General features: G+C 39.6%; 1 protein-coding gene across 1 annotated transcript in view; it reads left to right on the forward strand.

Moving 5' to 3' along the window:
* Positions 1–20,217, forward strand: part of BRWD1 (bromodomain and WD repeat domain containing 1) — a 42,811-nt gene that overhangs the window by 628 nt on the left and 21,966 nt on the right. The window contains exons 4-22 of the mRNA XM_040054967.2: positions 38–97; positions 3,118–3,268; positions 4,080–4,178; positions 4,388–4,548; positions 4,758–4,979; positions 6,339–6,439; positions 7,044–7,114; positions 8,157–8,257; positions 8,874–8,914; positions 9,636–9,734; positions 11,097–11,247; positions 11,683–11,817; positions 12,741–12,869; positions 14,088–14,313; positions 14,615–14,800; positions 15,701–15,884; positions 17,049–17,139; positions 18,046–18,186; positions 19,598–19,683. Coding sequence (XP_039910901.1) covers positions 38–97; positions 3,118–3,268; positions 4,080–4,178; positions 4,388–4,548; positions 4,758–4,979; positions 6,339–6,439; positions 7,044–7,114; positions 8,157–8,257; positions 8,874–8,914; positions 9,636–9,734; positions 11,097–11,247; positions 11,683–11,817; positions 12,741–12,869; positions 14,088–14,313; positions 14,615–14,800; positions 15,701–15,884; positions 17,049–17,139; positions 18,046–18,186; positions 19,598–19,683 — 2,435 coding nt within the window. The remainder of the gene's footprint in view (positions 1–37; positions 98–3,117; positions 3,269–4,079; positions 4,179–4,387; positions 4,549–4,757; positions 4,980–6,338; positions 6,440–7,043; positions 7,115–8,156; positions 8,258–8,873; positions 8,915–9,635; positions 9,735–11,096; positions 11,248–11,682; positions 11,818–12,740; positions 12,870–14,087; positions 14,314–14,614; positions 14,801–15,700; positions 15,885–17,048; positions 17,140–18,045; positions 18,187–19,597; positions 19,684–20,217) is intronic.

Here is a 20,217-nt window from a genome sequence, read left to right on the forward strand (position 1 = left end):
ACGTTTGTTTTTTTGTTTTTGTTTTTCCTTTATATAGTTGCTTCCTAAAAGGTTGGATTGGCAAGGAAATGAGCATTATAGAAGTTATGAAGAATTGGTGAGACTTTTCTCTTTAAGAAAAACATTTTTATTTACGGCAGTAACATTGATGTTAGACCCTCTACCTTTTATACTAGGCCCAGATCACCTCCCAGTACCATTCTGGCTCTGAACACTGGAGTTACTTTAGAAAGGGCCTTCAATTTCTTTGCATGGGACTAACAAAAACACAAGCGGTGGTTTAAATTGAGGATATTGTTTATATAGCAGAGGTGGAGCTTGGCGTTGTGCAGTGGTACATGCCGCTGCCTACATGTCGGCAGGAGCCAATCTACAGCGAGGTTTCATTTCGGAGTTTCAGGGGCCAGCTTGTGAGGCACGCTGTGATTTGTCGGTATTTATTTTCTGGTTGGTTTCTTTCAGCCCCCTCCAACAGATTAGGAAATGAAATCGCTGATCAGAAACCGAGGGCTGGCAGTCGTGGTGCCTGTGAATGTGCTCATATCGCCGGCTCCTCGCTGGTCACGGCTTTGTTTCTGACGTGCTGGAAAGATGAGGGCTGATCTCTCTAGAAAAAAATACTTTCTGCCCTTCCACGGCTGGTGTGGTGTGTTCTGAATTGTTTTTACAGAAGGCAGAGCTGTGTTTTGGGGCTTAATTTTGCTGGTTCTTAAATGGCAAAGAGTTTGAATGCCGGGCAGTGATGGCCTGGTGGTGCCTGCCCTGCCCAGTGTGATTTTTTTATTCTGCTTTATTGTATTTGATAGTGTATTTAAGGAGGTGTTTATCCTTGCTTTTTCCCACCTAAGGTTCAGGCATTCCAGGTTAATTGACTGTTGCAGTGAACTCCCTCTTGTGAAGCACTTAAAGATCTCAGGCTCATATTTGCATGGAGAAGGAACAAAATGTTGTTTAAAACGTGTTCTTAATTATTTAAGTGTTGCTTGAAATGATAAGTGTGATTCCTCTACTTGTCGTTGTGGTCAGTTGAGCAAGGAAGGTTTTGGATCAGTTTTTTTTTTTTAAGTCACTAAGAAGCCTGGCCTTGAATTTGGGCGAGATGAAAGTAGGATTAAGCTTAAAAAGAAATGCTGGGAGTTTTTTTTGTTGCTTCATTGTTGGTTTCTTACCCCATTTCTTCTGACAAAAAGCAGGGTGTTGGGAGATCCCATGTGTGTATTTTTCTGAGTTCAGTGCTGCTTTTTAACTGTGATTATTTTACATACACAGTTGTCAAACTAATTCTTTAACGGGTGCTGCTTCTACCTCTTTTTTCATGCACAATTTAAAGGAAATCTCTGCACAGAGCAGTGCTGTTTCCAGATATCTAAAAGAATTTTCTCAGGGTTTTACTTTCTGCTTTTTGAGGGGCTCTGGGAACCTCTTGTCCCACTCATCTCACTCTGAATTTGCAGAGACCACAGACAAATGCAGCCGTGTGGTGCAATTATTTCTATTCCACTTTGCTCAGCTTGGAATCGCCAATCTTTGAAATAACCGTTCCTTCCAAAATCCTCAGCAAAACTACTTCAAAAAGAAAGGAATTGCGAGGTTTTGTATGCAAGGGTTGCATTTAGAAAATATACTTACTGCTGGTGGCATGCAAACAAAAAGGGTTTTAGTGTTTGGCAGAAAGCACGCTGACCTTTCTGTCCTGAGTGTTGTGGCTGGTACTGCTCTACACCAATTCAAGAGTCAAAACTGAGAAAGAAATGATGTCAAACTGCATTTTGTAATCTTGGGGCTACCAGATATGTTTCTTATAATCAACCTTAAGCATCTGATGAGCTGATTTGCTTGGACATATTTTTGCCTGTGGGGTAATGGGAACAATTTTACTGATGTTATCAACTCCCACCCTGCCAGGAGTACAACCTGTGCCCCACGAGCTTTACACCTGGAATTTTATTATTAAAAACAAGTGCGAGGCCGTGTCTTAAATTGTACCTTCTGAATGCTCAGTGTGCATTTGGGCGACTTTTATTCCTGGTGTTGTGATGAGCAGATCAGCCTCGTTGGAACACTTTGCTCATGCGAGCTCAGTCATTCAGCCAAGGGAACGGCATCAGCAGCAGGAGCTCGTTCAGCCTGTGTGCTCAGGTACCTGGGCAAGAGGCCACATACCTGAGCTGGTGTGGCCCTGAGCCTCTCCTGCATGGATTGGCTGGGAATTCCCAGCTGCTGCAGGAGCAGTGTGGCTGCTGGGGCTGTCTGCTCTGTTCGTGGCCAGCTCACACTGGAGGAAGCGTGGGGCTGTTGATCCCAGCTGCTTCACACCTCCCCAGCAGCTTCAGCTGATGATTCTGATGGTTTGCTCTACTCAAAGCTGCTTAAACTCTTACCTTGTGTCTTTTAACTTCTGCATTATTGTGGTTGATAAGAATAAGGATTTTTTAGATTGAACTCCCAGAAAGAAAAGGGAGGGGAAAAATAATCAAAACCCGCACACATCTGTTCTTGTCTGAGACATCTGAGTGTGTGTGGGGGTGTGGGTTTTTTTTAGGTTGCTTGATGCAGATAGTGTGGGATCATTCCTGAACGTAGGGATGACTGGTTTGATCCTTTGGTTTAAGGAAGTAGGGCAGACTTAGGCTATGTAGTACTGGTTCTTCAAGGAAACTGTTTCCAGAGAGATTGTACTCAAACCTGCTGGTTTGCAGTTCACTGAACAAGTACGAGTAGTAGCTGCATAAATTCTTGTGCTTGATTTCAACCACGGTCTCTGTGATCTTGAGTTAGGAGGGTTTGAATTTTGTTATTTTTAATACAAATGATCGAGTGAATTGTGCAAAGACTTAGTGTAGGGTGCCTCACAAGTGGGTGCCACAGGGGTGACTCCTGCAAACTTCCAGTAATAAAACACTGATGGGTAGTGAGCAACTTTACTCCAGTTATTTTTACTAAAACTCCCTAGTTTGCAGAGTTTACTGAATTTAATAGATCAGAGCTTAACAGAATTAATTTTTTTCTGAAAGTTGAACTTAAAAAAAAATGAAATATACCTGTGCATATCGATGCTTTTAGCTTCATCTCTTCTGGGTGTCCCATCCTTATTTGTAAACTTTGAATTTCTGTCAGGTGCTGTCCAACAAACACGTGGCTCCAGATCATTTATTACAAATTTGCAAACGTATTGGACCTATCCTGGATAAGGAGATCCCCCCCAGCATTTCCAGAGTGAATTCCTTACTTGGGGCAGGGAGACAGTCCTTGCTCCGGACAGCAAAAGGTAGGATCTGTTCTTTGTTTGAAGTGGGGGTGGTACATTGTCGTGTGTACAGAGTTAGGATTTGGGTAATGCTGTAAGAAAGGCAGAACTGACACTTTGGATGTCACCTCTTGGAATCCCAGAATGGTTTCGGTTGGAAGGGATCTTAAAGCTCATCCAGTGCCACCCCCTGCCATGGCAGGGACACCTTCCACTGTCCCAGGCTGCTCCAAGCCCCAGTGTCCAACCTGGCCTTGGGCACTGCCAGGGATCCAGGGGCAGCCACAGCTGCTCTGGGCACCCTGTGCCAGCGCCTCAACACCCTGCCAGGGAGGAATTCTTCCAAACATCCCATCTAAAGCTGTCCTCCCTCAGCTTGAGGCAATTCCCCTTTGTCCTTTCACTCCAAGCCTTTATGAAAAATTCCACTCCAGCTTTCTTGAAAATCCCCTTTAGTTCCTGAAAGGTCCTTGAGATTATCTCATTAAATAACTTCATATTAATAACTACTCATTGAATTCCTGTATAAATATTCAGGAAAATGTTAAAAATCAGTTGAAATTTTAGTTTTGTGTCATGTGAACTGAAGGGCTACCATCATTTAGGAGTAATTTCAAAGTTTGGTGGTTGGCTCTGTTGGGTTTTTCTCTTGTTACTATTAAATGGATTTTTCTCTTTAATTCTTCACTGTGTGTGAGAAGTCTTGGGGCAGTCGGTGCCTGGTTTTTTGGTGAGTCCAGTCCTGTGTTTGAGACCAGTCTTTGCTGTGTTTTGGAACTGCAGCTCTCTTGGCATTTTAAATACTTAGGATGAGCTTCAACTGTTTTTGCAGATTGCAGGAACACTGTTTGGAAGGGCTCTGCATTTGCTGCTCTTCATCGAGGCAGACCCCCTGAAATGCCGGTGAACTATGGCACCCCACCAAACCTTGGTAAGCTCCTCTCACCTCTCCCCACTGCTGCTGAGCACATCTAAAACGCTGTTTTTACACACAGAAAAAAAAATGCAGAAACCACAAAACCCAACTTTATGAAATCTGAAAGTAATTTCTAGTCGCTTTTTAATATTAATGGCAGTCGAATAAACCCAAGTTTTAGAACAGACACGTTTGAAACATGATGTGATTCCTCTGTGTTCTAGTGGAGGTGCATCGAGCAAAGCAATTGACTGGCTATGCCAAGTTCAGCAGTTCATTCCCAGGAAGTATGTACCAGCATGTCAAGATGCACAGGAGGATCCTTGGCCATCTCTCTTCTGTCTATTGTGTTGCATTTGACAGGACTGGACACAGAATATTTACTGTAAGTTGATGAAATACCTCCAACTCTGAATATAGTTTCAGATGATACGAGGAGAAGAGCTTGGAAATGGGTGTTGTGCTAAAACTTCTGGAGATAAATATCAATGCTGGTAAAATGCAACTCCATCACTGCGCTTAAGTGGAACAATTTGCTGTAATTAAAGGTCAGAAGCATGTCAGAAGTTGTCCTTAATAAATATTTCTCTCCAGGGCTCAGATGACTGTCTGGTGAAGATCTGGTCCACTCACAATGGCAGATTATTTGCCACCTTACGAGGACATTCAGCGGAGATTTCTGACATGGCTGTGAACTATGAGAACACCATGATTGCGGCTGGCAGCTGTGACAAGATGATCCGAGTGTGGTGTCTGAGGACTTGTGCACCAGTTGCTGTCCTCCACGGGCACACGGGGTCCATTACCTCGTTGCAGGTATGGATGGGGCCTTTGAAGTGTCTCTGCATATTAAAAACTGAACTTATTTCTCTGTGGCTGCCTATGGGAGTAGTGAAATCTGAATGTGTAAATATTCATGTCAAAACTAAGTCAAATCACAGGATAAACCTGCTTAAAAACAAATAAATTCCTTGTCTCTCTGGAATTCCTAACTATTTAACCGAAGGTAATGACAGGAATTCTTTTTCACTTAAAGATCACTACCTGTAATACTTGAATTTTTGGAACGAAAGGGAATTTCTGGGAAATATCACGTCCTCCTGTTTCCTCTTACTGAAGTAATGATTTGCTATTTTGTGTGAATATATTCTGATCCAGTATATTATTCCTACAGCTTTTGGGATGTGGGTATTTGTTTTAATCTCAAATACAGGAATTATTTCAGAAGGACGAAGGTGTAACGTGTGTGTTTAAATTTGAAGGTGGTTTGATACACAGTGTGCTCTTGGTGGTCCTTTGGATTCAGTCTGGTTTTGGCCTTTAATTCCTTAATTAACACAGAAATTAGTAGCTCATATCCGGGTTTGGAGTGTTTTCCAGTGAGACCAACAGCTTGTCTTGAGGGGTGAAGAGTGTCTTGTGGAGCTCAGTACAAACAAATAATTTTGCATTTTTCTCAAAAATGCTGCCTCAGAGAGCAGTCTTCATACCTGCACTTTCTGTGGCATTCATTGCATTTTTTTAGTTTGGTTTGGTTTTAATGCCTAAATGCTTGTGGTGCTTCTTTTATTGTAGTGTGTGGATTTTTTAATTTTAGCTTCCTTAATGATACCATAATTGCAATATGTGTAATTTGTATGGCTTTCCAAAGTTACTGATTGCTGAACAGTTTAAACGAGTTGTGTCTGTAAAGTTTTCTGAAGGACAGCTCTGCATAGCAAGAAATCCATTTCTTAAGGAACTGCTTCTGAGGAATTCCCATAAAATTCCTATAAAATTACATATGATGCTGTTACACATTCAAACTATCTCATGCTCTGCTTAATTATTTTCTATTCAAACTTCCTTTGTGTCAGTCTGCTGTGCTCATTATTTCATTTGTTGACAGGATTTTCAGTGAATGATTGTGGTCAGTAAAAGCATCAAACCCAAACCACTGAAGGAATTGTTTTGGTTTTTTTTAATGCAGTAATTGAAACACAGACCACAAACTTACCTTAAAGTAGGGGAGGTATTACTTTGTAAACACTAAAAATGAGCTGCCAACAACTGCTCCAGCAGTTTGAGGTGAAAAATCCGAAAGAAATCAATAGCTTTTACATTAACTTCTTGAGAAGTTCATGAGCAGTTCTGAAATCTCTGTTCCTGTGTGTGATTTTGCTTTCCTCTCTGCAGTTCAGTCCCATGGTGAAAGGCTCCCTGCGGTACATGGTCTCCACTGGGGCAGATGGAACTGTGTGCTTTTGGCAATGGGATACAGATTCCATGAAATTCAAGTATGTGGATGCTTTGCTGATTAACCTTGATGCCATCCTAGGCTTGAGTAAAATAAGTCAGGTGCATTTCACTCCGCTGAGTTTGTGTGGTTGTAAAAATGCTGTGCAAATCGTGTATTCCGTAGTTATTTTAAAGCACCATCACCACCTGTGTCCTTCACAAATTAATGTTGTTCCAGTGACTTGGGAGATTAGCTGGGAAATATATTAATTTCTTTCTGTACTAAAAGTACAAATGTAGGACAACAGGAATGGCTGGAAATGCAAATATGTTGGAAAGTATAATAAAACTTGGTGGTGGTGTTGGTTTTCCAGTAATCCTCCAGTTTTAGGATGTTCCTTTTAGAACTTGCATGCTGGATATGAACGTTCAGGAGAGTTTAAAATGTTCAGCATGTGATTGCTCGTTATTTGTACCCAAAAAGAATTCATTACTACCGAAAAGAGCTCTAGGATGATCAGTGTGTGTCTGGTGTTGTGCCACATCGTGGTAGTTGATATAAAATGATCCATTTTTGAGGAAACATCCCTTTATCTTTTGAAATGTTGCTAAGAGCTGAGTTTTGGGTGGTGTGGCCTATTTCAAACATCTTTTCTTTTTAAGCACCAAGCCAGTGAAGTTCACAGAGAAACCCAGACCAGGGGTTCAGATGCTTTGCTCTTCCTTCAGTGTGGGTAAGTCAGGTGGAGTTCAGCCTCATGATTTCTTTTTTCCTCTCTTGTCATATTTGATTGTGACAGCTTTAAAATGGACAAAATGGACAAAACCTGCGGTTGTGTGTAAGTAATTGCACAGATGTGCACTGTTAGCTGTGACATAATTAAATCATGGGACTTCCCTTAGCTGACAGTGAAAGACTGTTGAAGACATTGGTGATTTCACAGGAGTAAAAGTCAGCTAATATCAATTTGCTTCTGTCCATCTTCACTGGATTTTTAATTTTGGTTTAATCCCCTTGTGCAGTGTCAAGGATTGGCAGAATGGGTGCTCTGACATCCCAAAGTCACCAGCAGTGGAAGTGGTTCCTGCCAGCAGGAGCTCCTGATCCAATGCCTGGGATGCTCATAAAGAACCAAAAATGTGTCTTTATTTTGCTTCACTTCTGGCTTGTAGTTTCCTTTCACTCAGCAATAAAAAGCAAATCGAAGTGTAGCTTGTTAACACTGTCAGGATAGAGCCCTGGCTTGTGTTGGGAGGGTGTTTTTGACATTTTTGCTTGTTTGGAGGTTTTTTTGACAGCACTTAGAGGCAGATCTTAGAATTTCTGCCACCACAGCTAAATACTGGTGTGCTTACACTGGTCGACTTCACTTGACTGGTTTAGTCACATTTCAGCCTCATTTTGATGCAGTTCACTTGCACAGATGAGGTACAGACTACAGTGAGAGTCATCTACACAATTCTGATTATCCAGAACCATATTCCCCACCCCTGAAGGCTTCTCTGTGCAATTTAATGTGAAAAGTTCCACTGTTGCCCTAATGATGTATTTTAAAATCCTTGTAACACTTTTTTTTTTTTTTTTTTTTTTTTTACTTTCTGGGGTAAGAAAGGGATTTCCTTCCACATACGTGTGTCAGTGGACGAGCATAAAAAATGTGCCATTCTTCAAATAGCTGTGGGGTTGTTTTATTTAAACCAGGCCTCTGAGAAATGGTGGTGACCTGTTTTAATTTCTCCCACAGCAGGTTAATTATTGCTTGATTTTTTTTACAGGTGGTATGTTTCTAGCAACTGGCAGCACTGACCACGTCATCAGGATGTATTTTTTTGGCTCTGAGACACCTGAGAAAATAGCTGAATTGGAAAGTCATGCTGTAAGTAATTAGTTAATTAGTCATTTGAAGCAGCATTGTAGTCACGAGGTGATTTTATGAGTGGGTTTTTAGCAATGCTCTTAATTAATTTTGTTTGCATTAATGTTTCCTCTACTACAAAATCTGACTTTATTTTTGTTGCATTTATAAGGCTTGAGCAGTACTTATTTTATGTAGAGTACTTACTTATATGTAGAGGAGACTTTTCCACTCTAAGCCAAAGTGTGGTATCTACTTCCCTTGCAGTTTTTATTGTGATAAAAAGAAATTATTGTTTATTTTTTTAAAGAAATTGTAAGTAGGAACAACAGATTCCGCCCCGTTGTAGTTGACTTACGGTATTGGAGATGTGTTTAAATAAGATTCAGTTGTCAACCAGGTTATTTAATCCTTCATGTTTAATTTAGGCAGTTTTTAAAAGATACATTTTAAATATATTAATAGATAGTGAATTCTGGGAAGTGCTTGGACTTGGTTTGCCTTGCAGTTAAAACTCTTAGAAATAACACATTTTATTTTTTCATTATTTCAGATTTTACTAAACTCAGAATTATCAAAGAAACATATTTCCTGTTTAAAAAATAAAATTTCTAACAAACTCTATTTTTTCTTACAGGACAAAGTTGACAGTATTCAGTTTTCTAATGGTGGGGACAGGTATGTTGAAAGCTGCTGGAATATGGACAAAAAATACATAATTTTGGAACTAAGAATCTATTACTGGATGTTCCCAGTAAGAAAAACCTACTTATTTAGAACTCAGAAGGAAAAATTTTGAGCATAATTAAGCTTCAGCTGTTCCAGCTTTCTGTTGATCTGTGTTAGATGATATTTTTGGCTTGGCTGGGGTTTTATTAACCTGGAGGAATTTTACCACTTTTTAATGTACCCAATGTGTTTGTGGCCTCATAAATTTCCTTTTCCTCCTCCTTTCCTTTCAATTTCACTGAGCATTGTATAGGAAATAGGAAAAATGCAGTGAAAATGGTCAAAAATAAATTACAGCCTTTTCATCTGATTTGTTCTTGCCTCTACTTCAGTATCAGAAACTCTGCAATTACTTAAAATACATTAAAATGCTGTGCTGAGGAGGAGTTGAGGATGAATTTGTGAACTGAGTTAAACTTTGAAACTTACTTCTCTGTTCTTCATGCTTTGACAACTTTATTCAGTTTTCCAGTTCAGGAAAATTCTTTCCTAGTTTTCTGGAAAGAAAGTTCATGGAAAGAATTCTCTTGAACACAAATTGAAGATTTCGCTTCAATCACTATCAATCTTCCAGTGCAAAATTTATGTCGCGGTAATGTGTTAGTCTGAACATACTTTAAAGCAAATTTTTTTGGGGAAGACAAATGAATTAATTTTTATACTTGTTCAGGTTCATTAGTGGCAGCAGGGATGGAACAGCTCGGATCTGGCGTTTCGAGCAGGCAGAGTGGAGGAGCATCTTGTTGGACATGTCTGATCGACTGCTGGGGTAGGTGAAGCGTTCATTTCTTGGTTTTTGGGTTTTTTGTGTAAACTCAGGTTGAAAAACTCAATTACTCAAAGATGAGAGTGGGAGCAACATTCTGGTCTTGGGAGGGGATGAATTGAGTGTTCTGGTGATGTCATTATTGCTGAGTTTGAGGCTGTGCTTTCATAGATTCCTAAGTGTTCATAAAGTTCTCAGATGTACTCTGTACCAAATGAATTTTCTTGCCTCTTTTCAAGGGGAAAAAAGTGAACAGGAAGAACCCACCTTCTCTATATGGGTTTTAGTCTGACACCTGGTGTGTCACGGGAGAAATATTTTTAGATCAGTAAAAATCAAGTAGGTGGTGACCTATTTGCAGGAGAGGCTATGACAGGGGATGGGTGGCTTTCCTCGAGGCCTCATCCTGCTGACTGTTTCCATTTTCTGCTTTTAAAAAAGTGAATTCATGAAATGCTGGTGGCACCCAGGCTGAATAATGTAATTAGAGATAAAAATCTGGGTATTACGTGGTGTTGGGTAAACCTGAAGGGGGAATGATTTACAGGAGTACGGAAGCTCGGTAAGCTCCCACAGACACTGAAGAGAAATTAATTTGCAGGTGATTGAGTTTTTCATAAAATGATTTGTAGGTGATTAAATGAAAAGCCAAATCTCGGGTACACCACTTGATTGAAGGGTGATTTCAGGCTTTTCCTGTGGTGAAAAAGACCATGAAAAAAACTGATTTTACAAAGGAGGAGTTACCAATATTTGAGATTTGACTGTGGCTGTGTAGTTGAGAGTCTTTGTAAGAGAGACCTCTGCTTGAAGTGGAACAAAGATAATCCCATGTGAAGGTGTTCCAAGGAAAAATTATTCCTTCACTTGCCTAAAAGGCTGAGAGGCAGTGTTACAGTATCCTACAAATGTATTTTGAGGAGAAAATAAGGAAATAGATTGAGGTTAAAACAAAATGTTATCTTTACTGTATTTCTGTTGGGACTCATTAAAAAATGCTTAGCTAATGTAGAGATTGGCTTGGGAATCAGTTAGTTGGAAAAGGTGACTGTAAAAAGTCCAGAATTTTAAAGGATTTATGTTAGGACTCTCACTGTAGAGGAGCCAAGATTCCACGAAAAGGAAAGCCTTTTTGCCTTGCCTCTCAAATGGGAAAAAGATTATCAAGTCCTTTAAAATTTAAAAATCCAGATTTGCTTTAAATGAAGGGTTTTGTGGACAGAATTGCAGCCCAAATTTAATCCTTCACTTCTTTTCTGTTGTCTGATTATCAACACAGGAGAACAGGTTACTGTATTTTCATATAGAAACGGGCTAATTAAAATACAAAATACATCTCTGACCTCTTTGACTTTTTAAAAATAGTGACACTTGTGCAGAAGAAGACAAATTCATGAAGCCTAAAGTAACCATGATAGCTTGGAACCAAAATGACAACTACGTTGTTACGGCTGTGAATAATCACCTGCTCAAAGTCTGGAACTCCAGTACAGGGCAATTGCTCCATGACTTGGTGGTATGGAACTTTCCTTGCTTTTTGGAAGATTTTCCTGGAGTTACAGTGACGTGTGCATGCTGAATTTATAATTGGAGCTGAGTAGTCTTGAAAGCTCTGTATGGATGATACAGCAGGTGTGGTGCTCCTTGGAATTCTTTTAATCCAAATTTGCTGCTTCCTCCTGCTTTGGACTTTCCCCGTAAATAATAGAAAAAAAATAAATGTGGAATAAATAAAATTTTTGTTCAGTGACTTGGACATTGAATAATTCACCATCCTTTGACCAAGGCTTCATATTTCTACAGCTCTTGCTTGAACTTAGAAAATCTTTACCTTTGGAACGTTCAAACATTTGTGGCTGCCTGGGGTTTAATTTTGCAGAGGGGACAGTGTGGGCTTTGGGCTCTGTTGGGAATTCCCTGCTGATGTGCATTTTCCTTGTTGCAATGGCAGGGCCATGCAGATGAAGTGTTTGTCTTGGAGACCCATCCCTTTGACTGCAGGATAATGCTGTCTGCGGGTCACGATGGCAACATCTTCATCTGGGACATCACCAAAGGCACCAAAACAAAGCATTATTTTAACATGGTGAGAGCTTCTTTAAACACCATCTCTTCTCTGCACACAGCTGTGTGTTCGCTGCCAGCATTAAGCAATTGCCACCAACATTCACACCCCTGCAGTTTTAGGGGAAAAAAATACCAAATAACCAAACAGAAAAACCTTAATCAGCAAAACGTATTATTTTTTTTTTCCTTAATCAGCAAAACGTATTATTTTTTTTTTCCTTAGAGCTTTTCACCTTAGAATTTCCTGATTTTTTTCAGATTTTCCACTCTTTGTTACTGAAGATCATTGTGCACTTCATTCTTACTAATTGTTTTCCTCAGCTGGGGTGAGGTGCCATCTGAAAGGCTCTGGTTTAGGCCATTGTTTCAAGACACTTGCGGACAGATACTTGTATTTTCCACAGTCTTAAAAATGATAATATCAGAGATGCTTGAGGGCCCCATTTGACAGCTCATCGTTAACACTTTAAATTAGGTTATTTTCTCTGAGACTTAGGTTCTGATCTAATGTTCATATAAATATTTTATCCTCTTTTTCCCCTGGTCAGTCAACAGCAAAGAGGGGGTTTTTTTATTATCTTTTAATTCTTAATTTCTCTGGGTTTGTCTAGAAAGTTATTTAACAAAACCAATCTATATTAGCTCCAGTTTATTTCAAGCGGTGTGCTGACAGCTAAAAAGCCTCAGAAAAACATGGTTATTTCTTTATTTTATTCACTGCACAGTAACTTTTCGTACCCTCTAGTGAATCTTTTAGGATTGGTTCAGGATTTAAATTCAAGGGGAATAGAAATATACTGAAGTAACAAAATGATTGGTGCCTTAATGGAGGTATTTAGGGAAATGCGTGATGGCTTTTGATAGAACAATTAATTTTTTACGCTTGTGGTTTGCTCTAAAGAAATGACCAAATAATCTTGAACTTTTTTCCTTTCAATCCAGATTGAAGGCCAGGGCCATGGAGCTGTTTTTGACTGTAAATTTTCACCAGATGGGCAGCATTTTGCATGCACAGATTCTCATGGGCATCTGCTGATATTTGGCTTTGGCTGTAGCAGGCCTTATGAAAAGGTAAGTTTAGCTTTTTATCAGATCTCCGTATCGAGTTTCTAACTGAAATGATGTTATTACGTGAATTAATTTAAAAGTTCACATGTAAAAAAATAATTAATGTGGTTAGAGGATCTAAATATAATGGATTCCATTATGTCTGTAAATTGTCTTGCTTATATGACCCTGGCACAGCAGAAAAAACCCAGCGTCTTCACATTCCCGTGGGAGCAGCTCCCCAGGATGCTCTCATCTTGGAGACAGCTAATTCACATTAATTGTTCAACCTCAAAAATGTTTCTAGTTTCTGCTGGTTTATCTTGTAGTTCTTTAGGCTTTTCCTCACTTGAGTGCAAATTCGCTGTAGTTGATTAAATTAAGCAAAAGTAAATTACTGATCCAATGCTGTGGATTTTGAAATATTAGAAAAATGTGAATAGGATAAATGTCTGAATTTATCCTGTCCTAAATTTTTGAATTTATCTGCCTGCTTCCTTTTTGTTTTGGTAAATACACATTTCTTCTTTACCTCTCCATTTCTTTTCGGGTTGCAATACTAGTTCCATGTGTGTCTTCTTAAGAAAATATTTTTTTTCCTTGCTTTATCAACATTATCAACAATATTTCCTTGCTTTTCAGTTTTCAGCTGAAACTGAAACTTGTTCCCTTCATCTTTCCCATCGCTGTTGGAAGCAAACATTCTGACTGATCTAATAGTTGTGTAACCATTTTCCTTCAGCCTCATGGACTCAGCAGACTTTCAGCTGTAGAAAAAAAAAGCTTGAGGTGGATATAGATGGAGAAAGCAATCATGATTGGGAAAACTTTACTTTGAGAGCTGATGTTGAGCTTTAGCCAAAGATTTCCTTGCGAGGAAACTTAGGGGCCACTCAAAAGTTGGACTTGGTGAATCCTTCTGGGTCCCTTCCAGCTCTGAATATTCTGTGATTTTGATAGCTGTAGGGGGAAAATGCAGAATGAGAGGTAAATATTTTTAAGTGTAAACCAGTCCTTTTGCCTTAAGTTACCTCAGCTTTTTGTTTTCTGAAAGAATTTTGCTGCCTGCAAAATCACTATCGAAAGTTGTACTACAACACCCGTCCAGGTTAACTGAAGTTCCACATAAATCTCCTAACTGGGAACTTGCCCTTTCTTTTATTTCTTTAGAGACTTTAGTGCTTGTTCTTTAGCGTGTTCTTTTTTCCAAACTGCTAACATAAAAATAAAATTCTCTTTTAGATCCCTGATCAGATGTTCTTCCACACGGATTATCGGCCGCTGATCCGGGACTCCAACAACTACGTGCTGGATGAGCAGACTCAGCAGGCCCCTCACCTCATGCCCCCTCCCTTCTTAGTGGACGTGGATGGAAACCCTCATCCAACAAAATATCAAAGATTGGTGCCGGGAAGAGAGAATTGTGCAGATGAACATTTGATTCCTCAGCTTGGATATGTAGCAACAAGTAAGGATATCACAAGGAGTAGGTTATGCGCTAGTTCCTAAGGAGACATCAATTTCAAAACACTTTTTTTTCCACTTGATGTTTTGTATTTATGTTCACTGAAGATGCTGGAAGATCTTACAGTGAATACCATTTAAACAAGCAAAAAAAAAAAAAAAATCAGTTGTCGAAATGGATTGTTGCAGTTCTTTTTCTGGGCAGTGATGTTCACAAAGCGTTTGACTGTACATTCCATGAATGTCTTACTTGGAGGAAATAATTGGAGTAGCTTCATTCATTTGATCTGTTTTACACTTGCAAGGTGATGGGGAAGTTGTTGAGCAGGTGATTGGCCAGCAGACGGTTGACCAGGATGAGCCAGGCTTGGAGCCCAGCATTCTGGATGGGATGATCAGACAGCTCCAGCTGGAACAGGATCAGAGAACCGGAGCTGATCAAGAATCTGCTCCAAGTGGCCCCCAGAACGCGGAGGGAACACCCAGGAGAGGTCAGGACTGTTGATAAATTCTTCAGTAATTGTTCTGTCTCCATTTTTTTATTGTTCTGTGTGAAATACTGAGCCAGGTTTTAACTTCAGTGGAGTTTTGGGGACTGAGACTCCTTTAACATTGTGATACCTGGTTATTTTTATTCATTAAAACACTGCTGCTCCTCTGATTGAATTACAAAGCCTTTCACTTTAAAAGGAAAAGGTCATTAATAACATGCAAAATACATACAATAGAATGTTTTGCAAAAGTTTGCTGGTATAAGTTATTTTTGCTTTCCATACTTTTTGCCAAGTATTGTGCCATTATTCAAACTGGTTTCCCCTGTTTCTTCTTCACAGATTTAAACAAGACACTTTCCTAAACTCTGTCTTTGTAGTTTTAATTATGTAATTATATAATATAGGTGGGAAAAGATACATTTTCTTACACAATTATATATTTAATTATGTGCATTCAGCTCTAGGAAAAGTGCTTTTTAGAGCCTCACTGGCCTCAGAGCTGTCTGAAATAGTTCAGAAGAACCTTTCTGTCACACCACGGTTCCTTTCCCTGGGAGGTGTTGGGAAACCGCTGGAATATGACACTCAGTGCTCTGGTCAGGTGGGCAAGGTGGTCATTGCTCAAATGCTGGATCTTGGAGATCTGAAAAAGATCTCCAGAAGATCTAAATGACTCTGTGATTCTGTGAAAACAGTAGCAGAAATAACCATTTTAAAAGTCCTTTGTGTAATCTCCCATTGTGGTTTCCACGAGACACATAATCCCCCGAAGGCCACAAGTCGCATACTCAGAGATAAATACACGGCCGTTAATCTTATTTTTTATCTCGTAGCGAGAAGCAACGAGCTTCCAATTCCCTGCAGCGTGGCAAAACCGTTTTGATTCGTGTGTTTCAGCTTTCAGGAGGCCGAGTTTGGACATCCAGTCCCCTCCCAACATCGGGCTGCGGCGCAGCGGGCAGGTGGAGGGCGTGCGGCAGATGCACCAGAACGCGCCGCGCAGCCAGATGGCCACCGAGCGGGACCTGCAGGCATGGAGGCGCAGGGTGGTGGTGCCAGAGATCCCCCCCAGCTTGCTCAGGTCTGTCAGCAGCCTGCAGGTGATGGCCTGCAGAGAGCAGAGGCTAGACAGAGTTAGAGAGTAAAGAATTCATTAAAAGATAAAGTTACACCTTGGGCAGTGCGAGAGCCTGGCAGAAGCTACAGCTGAGATGGACGATGGTCACGAGTTTTTCACACAGATAAAAGTCTGTTCTGTTTGCCTGTCAGAGGTTAATTGTCCAATTGTAGCTTCGGGTAATGCAGTGATTTCCCTCTAGTTTGCTTCTCCCCCAGTTCACTTTTGTTTGTACTTTTCAGGGCCTGAGGCAGCTGGTGTGACCTTGGTTTCCAGGCCCAGAAGGATTGTTTAGTCTGACCAAAATGTGAAGAGAGCTTACTAACACTCTATATTCTATAGAGTTCAGAGTTATACTCTAATGCAGTATAGAATCTGAAAAATACAAAAGCTAAAACTTAAGGCAACACTAGGGACGGCGCAGCAGCTTGGTTTGTCTGAATTGAGTGCTGTTACACCAGAGATAGAATGGATGCTGTTGGAATAGCTCAGCACTGTGGGCAGATGTGCTAAAAGCTTGTAATTGTAAGGTGCATTAAATGAGAAGAAAGGGCAGTTATCCAGTTGAGTGATTTTCCTCTATTTCAATATTTTAAGTCATCTCCAGGCCAGCTAGGTCACCTAGATTCTTGCTTTCTCCAAAATAAAAGATACAGGTTGAATTCATTTCCGTGGAAGAGTTAAGTGAGATTGTGCTCTTTGTGAGACTTCTGGAGGTGATGAATTATAACCCCTTGAAATGCTAAACCAGTTGCTTTCAAAAGTACTGTCAGGATTCATCTGTGAAAAGGAAAATTATTAGCTAAACATCTCCTTTTAAAGCCACAACCATAGGTGCTGCCGCATCTGTGAAGGTTCTAAGAAGCATTCCCAGTGTTGGGAGGTAGAATGATTGCAAATGGAAAAATGAATTAAAAATGAGATTGAAAACATAGATTATATTTTGATGTTTGGAAGGAGGACTTTATTAGCATGCGTATTTTTTACTCTTACCTAGAAATGATAGGATGGTTTAGAGTTGATTGAGCAACAATAATACCTGAACTTAAAAATGGAATGGAATTGGGTGTGAAGAGACCAGCATTGTTAGAACAGGTGTAGAATCAGATTTTCATGGCTTTCTTGTAGGAAACAGGAAGAATATCGGATTGCAAAGGGGGAAGAAGAGCGAGATCTTTATGCAACAGAGAAGAAAAAGTCGTTCGAGTCACTGGAAAAGGTATGTGGCAGCTTCTGGAAAAGTGAATATTCTGTGCCCAAGGACAAGTGGTTGTGTAGAAAATGAAAGCAGAGTTTTCTGGTATGGTCCTCCAAGGACCCTGATGATTCAGCTCCCAATTACTGCAGGACAAGGTTTGATTAATTTTTATGGATACCTGGAATTCTTTTTGCTTTCAGTCTCGCCTGCTTCTATGTGAGGTATTTGTGTGTAATTTCTAAAGGCCGGGTGGCTTTCAGGCCCTTCTGGTTTTGACTGCAGTTACACAGCTAAAAGCACTGAGAGCATTCAAGGTCCTATACTTGAGGAATCACAGCTTATATTGCTGTTCCTTGTCATTTTGCTTCAGGTAATTTTGTGGGGGGGGGAACTTCTTCAGACTTCCCTCCTTTCAAGTGTTTTTTCCATAACCTGTGTTGTGGGAGAGATTAGCAAGAAGGAAACATTGGTTATTGTGTTGCATTTATAAGCTTGTTCTCTGATTTGCTGTGTCTTAGAGTACAATTTGACACAAGAATTTTACTTCATTATCTCCTTTACTGAGGGGAGTTGGGGGTTGAAACAAGATGATCTTTAAGGTCCCTTCCAACCCAAACCATTCTCTGCTTTTATAAGTGCACATTGTGGCAGTTAGTGTCTTGATTCTGTAAGTACATTTATCAGGTGATGTGAATGGAGCTGCCACCGTAGTTTATAAATTTCTTAGCACAATTAATAAATCTCAAATTTGGAACAGCAGATTTTGAACTTTGGGGCTTACATGAAAATTACTTCTTGTGAAAAGGACTTAATAATGCTGTTTCACTTTTTGCATTCAGCAGTGCTTTTAGCCACTCTTTCCCCCTCATAAAAAAATTTGCCAGATAAATATTTTTATTTATCTCCTTTCCCTTCTTTATAAATTAGAGTGACTCTGAGTCTTCCTTGATCCAATCGAAGCGTCGACTGCACAGACGGAAATATTCCAACTACAGAACCCGGAATAACATCGAACAGCTGGAGTCCTCTGAGGAGGAGAGGGACAACTGCTTTGGCTTGATAGAGCAGGTGAGTTGTCTTCTCAGTTTGGAACTGAGCCTGAGTTGCTCAAGAAATGAAATTTCATGTAGATGTGCCTTTTCTCTGTTATACAAGCAAAGAAAAAAACCCCTGCCCCTTCTTTTTGCAGAGAAAATATTTCTGTAAGTAGCATCATTGTTGGCACTTCCCAAACCTGTTGTATTGCTTTAATAAAGACAATATTTCCTGTCAGTTTATAAATGGCTCAGCTGACTTTGCTGAGAATCTTCTAAACCAAATCCACAGCCCAAGGCAAAAATCTGATGGACAATTGGTTGGCTTCAAGTGACATTTGGAGTTTAGGTGCGTTTTAATGTTTTTTCTGTGGAAATGTTGATGGGTTTTCCTAATGTGATTCTTCCCCAGGGTCTGTTTCTCTTGGCCTGGGGTGACACAGGACTTTGTGGGTAGCAGGAGCTTTTTTGTTTGTGTCTGAGATGTTACCAGACTGTAAATGGGTGATGAGACTGCCTTTGTCTTCCCTTACCTACAAGGAAATAATTTTAAACTGGGAAAGGGAGAAGTTGAAGGAGCAGAGGAGCTCAGACTTGTTGGAGCAGTCACTTTGTTGAGGAAGAACAGTGAACGAAAGGGAAATTAGGAAATCTTTCAAGTTAGAGGAGGAGTAGTATTCCTTGGAAATTGACTCTCCTTTCCTTGCCTCTTAATAAAGAATCTCATTGTGGCTAAAAACAATAAATCACTTGAACTGAATGAGAATTTCAGTGAGTGCTGTCCATCTACACAGGGTGTGAACAGGTTTTAGTGAGAGGACTGTTAGCTTTGTTACTCTGCAAATGACAATCAGCTGGGCTAATTCAAACACTCAAAGCTACAATTGAAATCTCGTGGGATTTTAATTTTTTTGCTTGACAAAATACGACTTGACACATGAGCCATGCATCATACTGACTCAGTTATGAAAAACACATTTAAAACATTATATTAATGCAATTAGTTGATGAGCAACAATCAGGAAATCAGTAAAATCATCATATATTTTGGTGTTTCTCAACTGTTAAGTGTTGCATTTAAATACGTGCATGACTACTCCAGTTGGTACTTGGTAAATCAGTTGACACTACAAGGTGAGGGGGGAAAAAAATACCCTCATCTGATTCCAACTTGCATAACTAATGAAAAAAATCATAGCAGTGACAGAATATCCCCTTGTGTGTGGAGAGAAGATGTGGCTGTTTGTCTTGATCTGTTCCTTTTGTAATGTAAATTCCTCCCTGTCAGTCAGATTTTACATACTTTATATGACCTGATTACTTCTATTTCCATTTTCACAACTTCTTATCAAACTTCTTTTAAATTTGATAATATGGACAACAGGTTTTGAAGTTTCAGACCTTTAAAGCATTGCTTTGGCTTGAGTTTGTATTTTTAAATTTAGGAAGCTGAAGAAAGTGAGGGCTCTGGTTCATCTGATGAAGAGGAAGAGTGGAGAAGTGACAAGAAAAGCAACAGCAATAGTTCTAGGTAAAGTGAAAAAACATCCCATAATGAGTTTTACTTGAATTTTGACAAATTAGGAGTTGTATGAAGGCTCTGTTCTGCTTCAGATGCCATCATATGATAATAATAATAATCATACAAGGTATAATTCATATACTTCACTGACACACTGTATTGTTTACTGTTCCATTTCACCAAAACATTTCTATTTTTTTACGTAACTCCAAGTCCCTCTGCTTTTTTTTTTTTTTTTTTTTTGCATTTGGCAAAGAGACATGAGAGTCTGGACTATTTCTATAGCGTGTTTTGGTCTGGTTTTGGAGGGTGAAAGATTTTGTTTGAGAAATTTTTTTCCCAGTTCTGTTTGGGGAGAATAATTTTGAAAAATCAGAATTTTTTAAAGGTTTCTAGTTTTATGTAGAACTGTTACAGGTAAGTTTTTAATCATTTAATTGTGGCTATTTTAGATGTTCTTTCGGAATTCTGTGGTACCAGATATAAAAAATATTCAGCGGGAACATGGATGTGTAGCTGAGATTTGGAGAAGTGTAAAGAATT

The sequence above is a fragment of the Hirundo rustica genome, chromosome 2, assembly GCF_015227805.2.
Source record: "Hirundo rustica isolate bHirRus1 chromosome 2, bHirRus1.pri.v3, whole genome shotgun sequence".
NCBI classification, from domain to species: domain Eukaryota; kingdom Metazoa; phylum Chordata; class Aves; order Passeriformes; family Hirundinidae; genus Hirundo; species Hirundo rustica.